Genomic DNA, 15,574 nt, shown 5'->3' with positions numbered 1-15,574 from the left:
TATCTGGTCACTGTCTTCTCCATTTATCTGGTCACTGTCTGCACTATTTATCTAGTCACTGTCTGCACTATTTATCTAGTCACTGTCTGCACTATTTATCTAGTCACTGTCTGCACTATTTATCTGGTCACTGTCTGCACTATTTATCTAGTCACTGTCTGCACTATTTATCTAGTCACTGTCTGCACTATTTATCTAGTCACTGTCTGCACTATTTATCTAGTCACTGTCTGCTCTATTTATCTGGTCACTGTCAGCACTATTTATCTGGTCACTGTCTGCTCTATTTATCTAGTCACTGTCTGCTCTATTTATCTAGTCACTTTCTGTACTATTTAGCTGGTCACTGTCTGCACTATTTGTCTAGTCACTGTCTGCATTATTTATCTGGTCACTGACGGCACTATTAATCTAGTCACTTTCTGCACTGTTTATCTGGTCCCTATCTGCTCTATTATCTGGTCACTGTCTGCACTATTTATCTGGTCACTGTCTGCTCTATTTATCTGGTCACTGTCTGCTTTATTTATCTCGGCAATGTCTGCACTATTTATCTTGTCAATGTCTGCACTATTTATCTGGTAACTGTCTGCACTATTAATCTGGTCACTGTCTGCTCTATTTATCTAGTCACTGTCTGCACTATTTATCGGTCACTGTCTGCACTTTTTGTATGGTCACTGTCTGCTCTATGTATCTGGTCACTGTCTGCACTATTTATCTAGTCACTCTCTGCACTATTTATCTGGTCACTATCTGCTCTATTTATCTAGTCACTCTCTGCACTATTTATCTGGTCACTGTCTGCTCTATTTATCTGGTCACTGTCTGCACTATTTATCTAGTCACTGTCTGCACCATTTATCTAGTCACTGTCTGTACTATTTATCTGGTCGCTGTCTGCACTATTTATCTAGTCACTGTCTGCACCATTTATCTAGTCACTGTCTGCACTCTTTATCTGGTCACTGTCTGCTTTATTTATCTGGTCACTGTCTGCACTATTTATCTGGTCACTGTCTGCACTATTTATCTAGTCACTGTCTGCACTATTTATCTAGTCACTGTCTGCACTATTTATCTAGTCACTGTCTGCACTATTTATCTAGACACTGTCTGCACTATTTATCTAGTCACTGTCTGCACCATTTATCTAGTCACTGTCTGCACTATTTATCTGGTCACTGTCTGCACTATTTATCTAGTCACTGTCTGCACTATTTATCTAGTCACTGTCTGCACTATTTATCTAGTCACTGTCTGCACTATTTATCTAGCCACTGTCTGCTCTATTTATCTAGCCACTGTCTGCACTATTTATCTAGTCACTGTCTGCACTCTTTATCTGGTCACTGTCTGCACTATTTATCTGGTCACTATCTGCACTATTTATCTGGTGACTGTCTGCTCTATTTATCTAGACACTGTCTGCTCTACTTATCTAGCCACTGTCTGCACTATTTATCTCGTCAATGTCTGCACTATTTATCTAGTCACTGTCTGCACTATTTATCCTGTCGCTGTCTGCACTATTTATCTGGTCACTTCCTGCACTATTTATCTGGTCACTGTCTGCTCTATTTATCTAGTCACTGTCTGCTCTATTTATCTAGTCACTGTCTGCACTATTCATCTGGTCACTGTCTGTACTATTTATCTAGTCACTGTCTGCACTATTTATCTAGTCACTGTCTGCTCTATTTATCTGGTCACTGTCTTCACTATATATCTGGTCACTGTCTGCTCTATTTATCTGGTCACTGTTTGCACTATTTATCTAGTCACTGTCTGCACTATTTATCTAGTCACTGTCTGTACTATTTATCTAGTCACTGTCTGCTCTATTTATCTAGTCACTGTCTACACTATTTATCTGGTCACTACCTGTACTATTTATCTAGTCACTGTCTGTACTATGTATCTAGTCACTGTCTGCACTATTTATCTAGACACTGTCTGCTCTATTTATCTAGTCACTTTCTGTACTATTTATCTGGTCACTGTCTGCTCTATTTATCTAGTCACTGTCTGCTCTATTTATCTAGTCACTTTCTGTACTATTTATCTGGTCACTGTCTGCTCTATTTATCTAGTCACTGTCTGCATTATTTATCTGGTCACTGTCTGCACTATTTATCTAGTCACTGTCTGCACTATTTATCTAGTCACCGTCTGCACTATTTATCTGGTCACTGACGGCACTATTAATCTAGTCACTTTCTGCACTGTTTATCTGGTCCCTATCTGCACTATTTATCTGGTCACTGTCTGCACTATTTATCTGGTCACTGTCTGCACTATTTATCTGGTCACTGTCTGCTCTATTTATCTGGTCACTGTCTGCTTTATTTATCTCGTCAATGTCTGCACTATTTATCTTGTCAATGTCTGCACTATTTATCTGGTAACTGTCTGCACTATTAATCTGGTCACTGTCTGCTCTATTTATCTAGTCACTGTCTGCACTATTTATCGGTAACTGTCTGCACTATTTATCTAGTCACTGTCTGTACTATTTATCTAGTCACTGTCTGCACTATTTATCTAGTCACTGTCTGTACTATTTATCTGGTCACTTTCTGCACTATTTATCTCATCACTGTCTGCTCTATGTATCTGGTCACTGTCTGCACTATTTATCTAGTCACTCTCTGCACTATTTATCTGGTCACTGTCTGCTCTATTTATCTAGTCACTGTCTGCACTATTTATCTAGTCACTCTCTGCACTATTTATCTGGTCACTGTCTGCTCTATTTATCTGGTCACTGTCTGCACCATTTATCTAGTCACTGTCTGTACTATTTATCTGGTCGCTGTCTGCACTATTTATCTAGTCACTGTCTGCACTCTTTATCTGGTCACTGTCTGCACTATTTATCTAGTCACTGTCTGCACTATTTATCTAGTCACTGTCTGCACTATTTATCTAGTCACTGTCTGCACTATTTATCTAGCCACTGTCTGCTCTATTTATCTAGCCACTGTCTGCACTATTTATCTAGTCACTGTCTGCACTCTTTATCTGGTCACTGTCTGCACTATTTATCTGGTCACTATCTGCACTATTAATCTGGTGACTGTCTGCTCTATTTATCTAGACACTGTCTGCTCTACTTATCTAGCCACTGTCTGCACTATTTATCTAGTCACTGTCTGCACTATTTATCTCGTCAATGTCTGCACTATTTATCTAGTCACTGTCTGCACTATTTATCCTGTCGCTGTCTGCACTATTTATCTGGTCACTTCCTGCACTATTTATCTGGTCACTGTCTGCTCTATTTATCTAGTCACTGTCTGCTCTATTTATCTAGTCACTGTCTGCACTATTCATCTGGTCACTGTCTGTACTATTTATCTAGTCACTGTCTGCACTATTTATCTAGTCACTGTTTGCACTATTTATCTAGTCACTGACTGCACTATTTATCTGGTCACTGTCTTCACTATATATCTGGTCACTGTCTGCTCTATTTATCTGGTCACTGTTTGCACTATTTATCTAGTGACTATCTGCACTATTTATCTAGTCACTGTCTGTACTATTTATCTAGTCACTGTCTGCTCTATTTATCTAGTCACTGTCTACACTATTTATCTGGTCACTACCTGTACTATTTATCTAGTCACTGTCTGTACTATGTATCTAGTCACTGTCTGCACTATTTATCTAGACACTGTCTGCTCTATTTATCTAGTCACTGTCTGCACTATTTATCGGTAACTGTCTGCACTATTTATCTAGTCACTGTCTGCACTTTTTATATGGTCACTGTCTGCTCTATGTATCTGGTCACTGTCTGCACTATTTATCTAGTCACTCTCTGCACTATTTATCTGGTCACTGTCTGCTCTATTTATCTAGTCACTGTCTGCACTATTTATCTAGTCACCGTCTGCACTATTTATCTGGTCACTGACGGCACTATTAATCTAGTCACTTTCTGCACTGTTTATCTGGTCCCTGTCTGCACTATTTATCTGGTCACTGTCTGCTCTATTATCTGGTCACTGTCTGCACTATTTATCTGGTCACTGTCTGCTCTATTTATCTGGTCACTGTCTGCTTTATTTATCTCGTCAATGTCTGCACTATTTATCTTGTCAATGTCTGCGCTATTTATCTGGTAACTGTCTGCACTATTAATCTGGTCACTGTCTGCTCTATTTATCTAGTCACTGTCTGCACTATTTATCGGTAACTGTCTGCACTATTTATCTAGTCACTGTCTGCACTTTTTGTATGGTCACTGTCTGCTCTATGTATCTGGTTACTGTCTGCACTATTTATCTAGTCACTCTCTGCACTATTTATCTGGTCACTGTGTGCTCTATTTATCTAGTCACTGTCTGCACTATTTATCTAGTCACTCTCTGCACTATTTATCTGGTCACTGTCTGCACTATTTATCTGGTCACTGTCTGCACTATTTATCTAGTCACTGTCTTCTCTATTTATCTGGTCACTGTCTGCACTATTTATCTGGTCACTGTCTTCTCTATTTATCTGGTCACTGTCTGCACTATTTATCTAGTCACTGTCTGCACCATTTATCTAGTCACTGTCTGCACTATTTATCTGGTCACTGTCTGCACTATTTATCTAGTCACTGTCTGCACTATTTATCTAGTCACTGTCTGCACTATTTATCTAGCCACTGTCTGCACTATTTATCTAGTCACTGTCTGCTCTATTTATCTGGTCACTGTCAGCACTATTTATCTGGTCACTGTCTGCTCTATTTATCTAGTCACTGTCTGCTCTATTTATCTAGTCACTTTCTGTACTATTTATCTGGTCACTGTCTGCACTATTTATCTAGTCACTGTCTGCATTATTTATCTGGTCACTGTCTGCACTATTTATCTAGTCACTGTCTGCACTATTTATCTAGTCACCGTCTGCACTATTTATCTGGTCACTGACGGCACTATTAATCTAGTCACTTTCTGCACTGTTTATCTGGTCCCTATCTGCACTATTTATCTGGTCACTGTCTGCACTATTTATCTAGTCACTCTCTGCACTATTTATCTGGTCACTGTCTGCTCTATTTATCTAGTCACTGTCTGCACTATTTATCTAGTCACTCTCGGCACTATTTATCTGGTCACTGTCTGCACTATTTATCTGGTCACTGTCTGCACTATTTATCTAGTCACTGTCTTCTCTATTTATCTGGTCACTGTCTGCACTATTTATCTAGTCACTGTCTGCACCATTTATCTAGTCACTGTCTGTACTATTTATCTAGCCACTGTCTGCACTCTTTATCTGGTCACTGTCTTCTCCATTTATCTGGTCACTGTCTGCACTATTTATCTAGTCACTGTCTGCACCATTTATCTAGTCACTGTCTGCACTATTTATCTGGTCACTGTCTGCACTATTTATCTAGTCACTGTCTGCACTATTTATCTAGTCACTGTCTGCACTATTTATCTAGCCACTGTCTGCACTATTTATCTAGTCACTGTCTGCTCTATTTATCTGGTCACTGTCAGCACTATTTATCTGGTCACTGTCTGCACTATTTATCTAGTCACTGTCTGCACTATTTATCTAGTCACTGTCTGCTCTATTTATCTAGTCACTTTCGGTACTATTTATCTGGTCACTGTCTGCACTATTTATCTAGTCACTGTCTGCATTATTTATCTGGTCACTGTCTGCACTATTTATCTAGTCACTGTCTGCACTATTTATCTATTCACCGTCTGCACTATTTATCTGGTCACTGACGGCACTATTAATCTAGTCACTTTCTGCACTGTTTATCTGGTCCCTATCTGCACTATTTATCTGGTCACTGTCTGCTCTATTATCTGGTCACTGTCTGCACTATTTATCTGGTCACTGTCTGCTCTATTTATCTGGTCACTGTCTGCTTTATTTATCTCGTCAATGTCTGCACTATTTATCTTGTCAATGTCTGCACTATTTATCTGGTAACTGTCTGCACTATTAATCTGGTCACTGTCTGCTCTATTTATCTAGTCACTGTCTGCACTATTTATCGGTAACTGTCTGCACTACTTATCTAGTCACTGTCTGCACTTTTTGTATGGTCACTGTCTGCTCTATGTATCTGGTCACTGTCTGCACTATTGATCTAGTCACTGTCTGCACTATTTATCTAGTCACTCTCTGCTCTATTTATCTAGTCACTGTCTGCACTATTTATCTAGTCACTCTCTGCACTATTTATCTGGTCACTGTCTGCTCTATTTATCTAGTCACTGTCTGCACTATTTATCTTGTCACTCTCTGCACTATTTATCTGGTCACTGTCTGCTCTATTTATCTGGTCACTGTCTGCACTATTTATCTAGTCACTGTCTGCACCATTTATCTAGTCACTGTCTGTACTATTTATCTGGTCGCTGTCTGCACTATTTATCTAGCCACTGTCTGCACTCTTTATCTGGTCACTGTCTTCTCTATTTATCTGGTCACTGTCTGCACTATTTATCTAGTCACTGTCTGCACCATTTATCTAGTCACTGTCTGCACTATTTATCTGGTCACTGTCTGCACTATTTATCTAGTCACTGTTTGCACTATTTATCTAGTCACTGTCTGCACTATTTATCTAGTCACTGTCTGCACTATTTATCTAGCCACTGTCTGCTCTATTTATCTAGCCACTGTCTGCACTATTTATCTAGTCACTGTCTGCACTCTTTATCTGGTCACTGTCTGCACTATTTATCTGGTCACTATCTGCACTATTTATCTGGTGACTGTCTGCTCTATTTATCTAGACACTGTCTGCTCTACTTATCTAGCCACTGTCTGCACTATTTATCTAGTCACTGTCTGCACTATTTATCTCGTCAATGTCTGCACTATTTATCTAGTCACTGTCTGCACTATTTATCCTGTCGCTGTCTGCACTATTTATCTTTTCACTTCCTGCACTATTTATCTGGTCACTGTCTGCTCTATTTATCTAGTCACTGTCTGCTCTATTTATCTAGTCACTGTCTGCACTATTCATCTGGTCACTGTCTGTACTATTTATCTAGTCACTGTCTGCACTATTTATCTAGTCACTGTTTGCACTATTTATCGGTAACTGTCTGCACTATTTATCTAGTCACTGTCTGCACTTTTTATATGGTCACTGTCTGCTCTATGTATCTGGTCACTGTCTGCACTATTTATCTATTCACTCTCTGCACTATTTATCTGGTCACTGTCTGCTCTATTTATCTAGTCACTGTCTGCACTATTTATCTAGTCACTCTCTGCACTATTTATCTGGTCACTGTCTGCTCTATTTATCTGGTCACTGTCTGCACTATTTATCTAGTCACTGTCTTCTCTATTTATCTGGTCACTGTCTGCACTATTTATCTAGTCACTGTCTGCACCATTTATCTAGTCACTGTCTGTACTATTTATCTGGTCGCTGTCTGCACTATTTATCTAGTCACTGTCTTCTCTATTTATCTGGTCACTGTCTGCACTATTTATCTAGTCACTGTCTGCACCATTTATCTAGTCACTGTCTGTACTATTTATCTGGTCGCTGTCTGCTCTATTTATCTAGTCACTGTCTTCTCTATTTATCTGGTCACTGTCTGCACTATTTATCTAGTCACTGTCTGCACCATTTATCTAGTCACTGTCTGTACTATTTATCTGGTCGCTGTCTGCTCTATTTATCTAGTCACTGTCTGCACTATTTATCTGGTCACTGTCTGCACTATTTATCTAGTCACTGTCTGCACTATTTATCTAGTCACTGTCTGCACTATTTATCTAGCCACTGTCTGCTCTATTTATCTAGCCACTGTCTGCACTATTTATCTAGTCACTGTCTGCACCATTTATCTAGTCACTGTCTGTACTATTTATCTGGTCGCTGTCTGCACTATTTATCTAGTCACTGTCTGCTCTATTTATCTAGCCACTGTCTGCACTCTTTATCTGGTCACTGTCTTCTCTATTTATCTGGTCACTGTCTGCACTATTTATCTAGTCATGGTCTGCACTATTTATCTAGTCACTGTCTGCACTATTTATCTAGTCACTGTCTGCACTATTTATCTAGCCACTGTCTGCTCTATTTATCTAGCCACTGTCTGCACTCTTTATCTGGTCACTGTCTGCACTCTTTATCTGGTCACCGTCTGCACTATTTATCTGGTCACTGTCTGCACTATTTATCTGGTGACTGTCTGCTCTATTTATCTAGACACTGTCTGCTCTACTTATCTAGCCACTGTCTGCACTATTTATCTAGTCACTGTCTGCACTATTTATCTCGTCAATGTCTGCACTATTTATCTAGTCACTGTCTGCACTATTTATCCTGTCGCTGTCTGCACTATTTATCTGGTCACTTCCTGCACTATTTATCTGGTCACTGTCTGCACTATTTATCTAGTCACTGTCTGCTCTATTTATCTAGTCACTGTCTGCTCTATTTATCTAGTCACTGTCTGCACTATTCATCTGGTCGCTGTCTGTACTATTTATCTAGTCACTGTCTGCACTATTTATCTAGTCACTGTTTGCACTATTTATCTAGCCACTGTCTGCTCTATTTATCTGGTCACTGTCTTCACTATATATCTGGTCACTGTCTGCTCTATTTATCTGGTCACTGTTTGCACTATTTATCTAGTGACTATCTGCACTATTTATCTAGTCACTGTCTGTACTATTTATCTAGTCACTGTCTGCTCTATTTATCTAGTCACTGTCTACACTATTTATCTGGTCACTATCTGTACTATTTATCTAGTCACTGTCTGTACTATGTATCTAGTCACTGTCTGCACTATTTATCTAGTCACTGTCTACACTATTTATCTGGTCACTGTCTGTACTATTTATCTGGTCACTGTCTGCACTATTTATCTAGACACTGTCTGCTCTATTTATCTAGTCACTGTCTGCACTATTTATCGGTAACTGTCTGCACTATTTATCTAGTCACTGTCTGCACTTTTTGTATGGTCACTGTCTGCTCTATGTATCTGGTCACTGTCTGCACTATTTATCTAGTCACTCTCTGCACTATTTATCTGGTCACTGTCTGCTCTATTTATCTAGTCACTGTCTGCACTATTTATCTAGTCACTCTCTGCACTATTTATCTGGTCACTGTCTGCTCTATTTATCTGGTCACTGTCTGCACTATTTATCTAGTCACTGTCTGCACCATTTATCTAGTCACTGTCTGTACTATTTATCTGGTCGCTGTCTGCACTATTTATCTAGCCACTGTCTGCACTCTTTATCTGGTCACTGTCTTCTCTATTTATCTGGTCACTGTCTGCACTATTTATCTAGTCACTGTCTGCACCATTTATCTAGTCACTGTCTGCACTATTTATCTGGTCACTGTCTGCACTGTTTATCTAGTCACTGTCTGCACTATTTATCTAGTCACTGTCTGCACTATTTATCTAGTCACTGTCTGCACTATTTATCTAGCCACTGTCTGCTCTATTTATCTAGCCACTGTCTGCACTATTTATCTAGTCACTGTCTGCACTCTTTATCTGGTCACTGTCTGCACTATTTATCTGGTCACTATCTGCACTATTTATCTGGTGACTGTCTGCTCTATTTATCTAGACACTGTCTGCTCTACTTATCTAGTCACTGTCTACACTATTTATCTGGTCACTATCTGTACTATTTATATAGTCACTGTCTGTACTATGTATCTAGTCACTGTCTGCACTATTTATCTAGACACTGTCTGCTCTATTTATCTAGTCACTGTCTGCACTATTTATCGGTAACTGTCTGCACTATTTATCTAGTCACTGTCTGCACTTTTTATATGGTCACTGTCTGCTCTATGTATCTGGTCACTGTCTGCACTATTTATCTAGTCACTCTCTGCACTATTTATCTGGTCACTGTCTGCTCTATTTATCTAGTCACTGTCTGCAATATTTATCTAGTCACTCTCTGCACTATTTATCTGGTCACTGTCTGCTCTATTTATCTATCCACTGTCTGCTCTATTTATCTAGTCACTGTCTGCACTATTTATCTAGTCACTGTCTGCACCATTTATCTAGTCACTGTCTGTACTATTTATCTGGTCGCTGTCTGCACTATTTATCTAGTCACTGTCTGCTCTATTTATCTAGCCACTGTCTGCACTCTTTATCTGGTCACTGTCTTCTCTATTTATCTGGTCACTGTCTGCACTATTTATCTAGTCACTGTCTGCACCATTTATCTAGTCACTGTCTGCACTATTTATCTGGTCACTGTCTGCACTATTTATCTAGTCACTGTCTGCACTATTTATCTAGTCACTGTCTGCACTATTTATCTAGCCACTGTCTGCTCTATTTATCTAGCCACTGTCTGCACTATTTATCTAGTCACTGTCTGCACTATTTATCTAGTCACTGTCTGCACCATTTATCTAGTCACTGTCTGCACTATTTATCTGGTCACTGTCTGCACTATTTATCTAGTCACTGTCTGCACCATTTATCTAGTCACTGTCTGCACTATTTATCTGGTCACTGTCTGCACCATTTATCTAGTCACTGTCTGCACTCTTTATCTGGTCACTGTCTGCACTCTTTATCTGGTCACTGTCTGCACTATTTATCTGGTCACTGTCTGCACTATTTATCTGGTGACTGTCTGCACTATTTATCTAGTCACTGTCTGCACTATTTATCTCGTCAATGTCTGCACTATTTATCTAGTCACTGTCTGCACTATTTGTCCTGTCGCTGTCTGCACTATTTATCTGGTCACTTCCTGCACTATTTATCTGGTCACTGTCTGCTCTATTTATCTAGTCACTGTCTGCTCTATTTATCTAGTCACTGTCTGCTCTATTTATCTAGTCACTGTCTGCACTATTCATCTGGTCACTGTCTGTACTATTTATCTAGTCACTGTCTGCACTATTTATCTAGTCACTGTTTGCACTATTTATCTAGCCACTGTCTGCACTATTTATCTGGTCACTGTCTTCACTATATATCTGGTCACTGTCTGCTCTATTTATCTGGTCACTGTTTGCACTATTTATCTAGTGACTATCTGCACTATTTATCTAGTCACTGTCTGTACTATTTATCTAGTCACTGTCTGCTCTATTTATCTAGTCACTGTCTGCTCTATTTATCTAGTCACTGTCTACACTATTTATCTGGTCACTATCTGTACTATTTATCTAGTCACTGTCTGTACTATGTATCTAGTCACTGTCTGCACTATTTATCTAGTCACTGTCTACACTATTTATCTGGTCACTGTCTGTACTATTTATTTGGTCACTGTCTGCACTATTTATCTAGACACTGTCTGCTCTATTTATCTGGTCACTGTCTGCACTATTTATCTATTAACTGTCTGCACTATTTATCTAGTCACTGTCTGCATTATTTATCTAGTCACTGTCTGCACTATTTATCTAGTCACTCTCTGCACTATTTATCTAGTCACTGTCTGCACTATTTATCTAGTCACTGTCTGCACTATTTATCTAGCCACTGTCTGCTCTATTTATCTAGCCACTGTCTGCACTATTTATCTAGCCACTGTCTGCACTATTTATCTAGTCACTGTCTGCACCATTTATCTAGTCACTGTCTGCACTATTTATCTGGTCACTGTCTGCACTATTTATCTAGTCACTGTCTGCACTATTTATCTAGTCACTGTCTGCACTATTTATCTAGTCACTGCCTGCACTATTTATCTAGCCACTGTCTGCACTCTTTATCTAGTCACTGTCTGCACTATTTATCTGGTCACTGTCTGCACTATTTATCTGGTCACTGTCTCCACTATTTATCTAGTCACCGTCTGCACTCTTTATCTGGTCACTGTCTGCACTATTTATCTGGTCACTGTCTGCACTATTTATCTGGTGACTGTCTGCTCTATTTATCTAGACACTGTCTGCTCTACTTATCTAGCCTCTGTCTGCACTATTTATCTAGTCACTGTCTGCACTATTTATCTCGTCAATGTCTGCACTATTTATCTAGTCACTGTCTGCACTATTTGTCCTGTCGCTGTCTGCACTATTTATCTGGTCACTTCCTGCACTATTTATCTGGTCACTGTCTGCTCTATTTATCTAGTCACTGTCTGCTCTTTTTATCTAGTCACTGTCTGCTCTATTTATCTAGTCACTGTCTGCACTATTCATCTGGTCACTGTCTGTACTATTTATCTAGTCACTGTCTGCACTATTTATCTAGTCACTGTTTGCACTATTTATCTAGCCACTGTCTGCTCTATTTATCTGGTCACTGTCTTCACTATATATCTGGTCACTGTCTGCTCTATTTATCTGGTCACTGTTTGCACTATTTATCTAGTGACTATCTGCACTATTTATCTAGTCACTGTCTGTACTATTTATCTAGTCACTGTCTGCTCTATTTATCTAGTCACTGTCTGCTCTATTTATCTAGTCACTGTCTACACTATTTATCTGGTCACTATCTGTACTATTTATCTAGTCACTGTCTGTACTATGTATCTAGTCACTGTCTGCACTATTTATCTAGTCACTGTCTACACTATTTATCTGGTCACTGTCTGTACTATTTATTTGGTCACTGTCTGCACTATTTATCTAGACACTGTCTGCTCTATTTATCTGGTCACTGTCTGCACTATTTATCTATTAACTGTCTGCACTATTTATCTAGTCACTATCTGCACTATTTATCTAGTCACTGTCTGCACTATTTATCTGGTCACTGTCTGAACTATTTATCTATTTACTGTCTGCTCTATTTATCTGGTCACTGTCTGCACTATTTATCTAGTCACTGTCTGCTATATTTATCTAGTCACTGTCTGCTCTATTTATCCAGTCACTGTCTGCACTATTTATCTAGTCACTGTCTACACTATTTATCTGGTCACTATCTGTACTATTTATCTAGTCACTGTCTGTACTATGTATCTAGTCACTGTCTGCACTATTTATCTAGTCACTGTCTACACTATTTATCTGGTCACTGTCTGTACTATTTATTTGGTCACTGTCTGCACTATTTATCTAGTCACTGTCTGCACTATTTATCTGGTCACTGTCTGAACTATTTATCTATTTACTGTCTGCTCTATTTATCTGGTCACTGTCTGCACTATTTATCTAGTCACTATCTGCACTATTTATCTGGTCACTGTCTGCACTATTTATCTGGTCACTGTCTGTACTGTTTATCTAGTCACTCTGCACTATTTATCTGGTCACTGTCTGCACTATTTATCTAGTCACTGTCTGCTCTATTTATCTGGTCACTGTCTGCACTATTTATCTAGTCACTCTCTGCACTATTTATCTAGTCACTGTCTGTACTATTTATCTAGTCACTGTCTGCACTATTTATCTGGTCACTGTCTGCACTATTTATCTGGTCACTGTCTGCTCTATTTATCTAGTCACTGTCTGCTCTATTTATCTAGTCACTGTCTACACTATTTATCTGGTCACTATCTGTACTATTTATCTAGTCACTGTCTGTACTATGTATCTAGTCACTGTCTGCACTATTTATCTAGTCACTGTCTGCACTATTTATCTGGTCACTGTCTGTACTATTTATCTGGTCACTGTCTGCACTATTTATCTAGACACTGTCTGCTCTATTTATCTGGTCACTGTCTGCACTATTTATCTATTAACTGTCTGCACTATTTATCTAGTCACTGTCTGCATTATTTATCTGGTCACTGTCTGCTCTATTTATCTGGTCACTGTCTGCACCATTTATCTAGTCACTATCTGCACTATTTATCTAGTCACTGTCTGCACTATTTATCTGGTCACTGTCTGAACTATTTATCTATTTACTGTCTGCTCTATTTATCTGGTCACTGTCTGCACTATTTATCTGGTCACTGTCTGTACTGTTTATCTAGTCACTCTGCACTATTTATCTGGTCACTGTCTGCACTATTTATCTAGCCACTGTCTGCTCTATTTATCTAGTCACTTTCTGTACTATTTATCTGGTCACTGTCTGCACTATTTATCTAGCCACTGTCTGCTCTATTTATCTAGTCACTTTCTGTACTATTTATCTAGTCACTGTCTGCTCTATTTATCTGGTCACTGTCTGCACTATTTATCTAGTCACTCTCTGCACTATTTATCTAGTCACTGTCTGCACTATTTATCTAGTCACTGTCTGCTCTATTTATCTAGTCATTGTCTGCACTATTGATTTAGTCACTGTCTGCACTATGTGGTTATTGCTGTTATTTTTATTATTATTTATTTTTTATTATAATTATTATTTTTATTATTGTTTCACATTAGTATTATTTTTGTTTTTATTATTATCATTATTATTATTATTTCATATTATTATTATTATTATTATTATTATTATTATTATTATTAGTAGTAGCAACTCTCCTTTATCGATCTTTTACTCTCCACCACTATAGTACCCAACATGCTCCATGTGGTGTTGTATGAAGGAAGTTCTGTGTCTTTTTTTGGCTGTTTGACACAATTTTACTTTTTTTCAGGCTGTGAGGCATTGGAATGTCTTCTCCTGAGCGTGATGTCCTATGACAGGTATCAGGCCATCTGTAACCCTCTACATTACACCTCCGTCATGGACCTTACATTTTGTCTAAGAGCCGTTCTCGTGTGTTGGGTGATGAATTTTGCTACATTGTTGATGATTTATTTAACACTGAGTCATTTAGATTTCTGCGGACCAAACATCATTGACCATTTCTTCTGTGACTTGGAACCTTTACTGGAGCTTTCCTGCTCAGACACTTTTATTATGAAGTTGGAGACTTTGTTTCTGGTTATTGTCCTTGCAATCTGCCCGGTTACCGTTATTATAATTTCCTATGTGTATATTATCATTACTATATTAAAGATCCCATCCGTGACTGGGAGGCAGAAGACCTTCTCCACCTGTAGCTCTCACTTGGCGGTGGTGTCCATGTATTATGGGTCACTTATTAGCATGTACGTATTTCCACGCCAGCAAAATGCTAAATCATTGCTCTCTCTGTTCTACACAGTGATAACTCCACTTCTTAATCCTATGATCTACAGTCTGAGTAATAGAGACATTAAACAAGCTCTTAGGAAACTCTTGAACAATCTTTCTGCAATGTTTCATATAAATTGGCTTCTTAGACGTTCTTCGTTACAAATTAAAGGAACAATGTAATCACAATTTTAATATCTATTAAAAAATATATATATTTTTTTTTTCCATATTTAAAAAAAATAAATCTCATTTTTATCCATTTAAAAATAAATGTTGAATGTTTTACTTGTGCTGACATCTAGATGCCAAATAGGCTACGCTGCACTGGAGAAGTATCTCATTTTACAGTCTACAGCAATGTTATCGTCATAGTATGTCATCAGCTCACTAGTAGGCAGAATGGTAGAATGACAGGTCTATTGTATTTCCTCAAAAAAGACATGGAAATAAGAATATAGATAACAGAAAAAGAGCACAGTGCGAGGTTGAGTTATTTTCTGAGGGCTGGGGATGTGACTGCCCATCTGAAGGTCCAGACTTCGCCAAATCATATGTGTCTCTCTTCTGCTTTAGAGAGAGTGGAG

The 15,574-nt window shown here is 38.6% G+C and overlaps 1 protein-coding gene across 1 annotated transcript in view; it reads left to right on the top strand.

The window, feature by feature from the left end:
- Positions 1-15,170, top strand: part of LOC142750752 (olfactory receptor 11L1-like) — a 45,743-nt gene extending 30,573 nt beyond the window's left edge. Inside the window, exon 2 of the mRNA XM_075859730.1 lies at positions 14,382-15,170. Coding sequence (XP_075715845.1) covers positions 14,382-15,170 — 789 coding nt within the window. The remainder of the gene's footprint in view (positions 1-14,381) is intronic.
- The last annotated feature ends 404 nt before the right edge of the window (positions 15,171-15,574 follow it).

The sequence above is a fragment of the Rhinoderma darwinii genome, chromosome 3, assembly GCF_050947455.1.
Source record: "Rhinoderma darwinii isolate aRhiDar2 chromosome 3, aRhiDar2.hap1, whole genome shotgun sequence".
NCBI lineage: Eukaryota > Metazoa > Chordata > Amphibia > Anura > Rhinodermatidae > Rhinoderma > Rhinoderma darwinii.
This window is presented reverse-complemented; position numbering and strand designations above follow the sequence as displayed.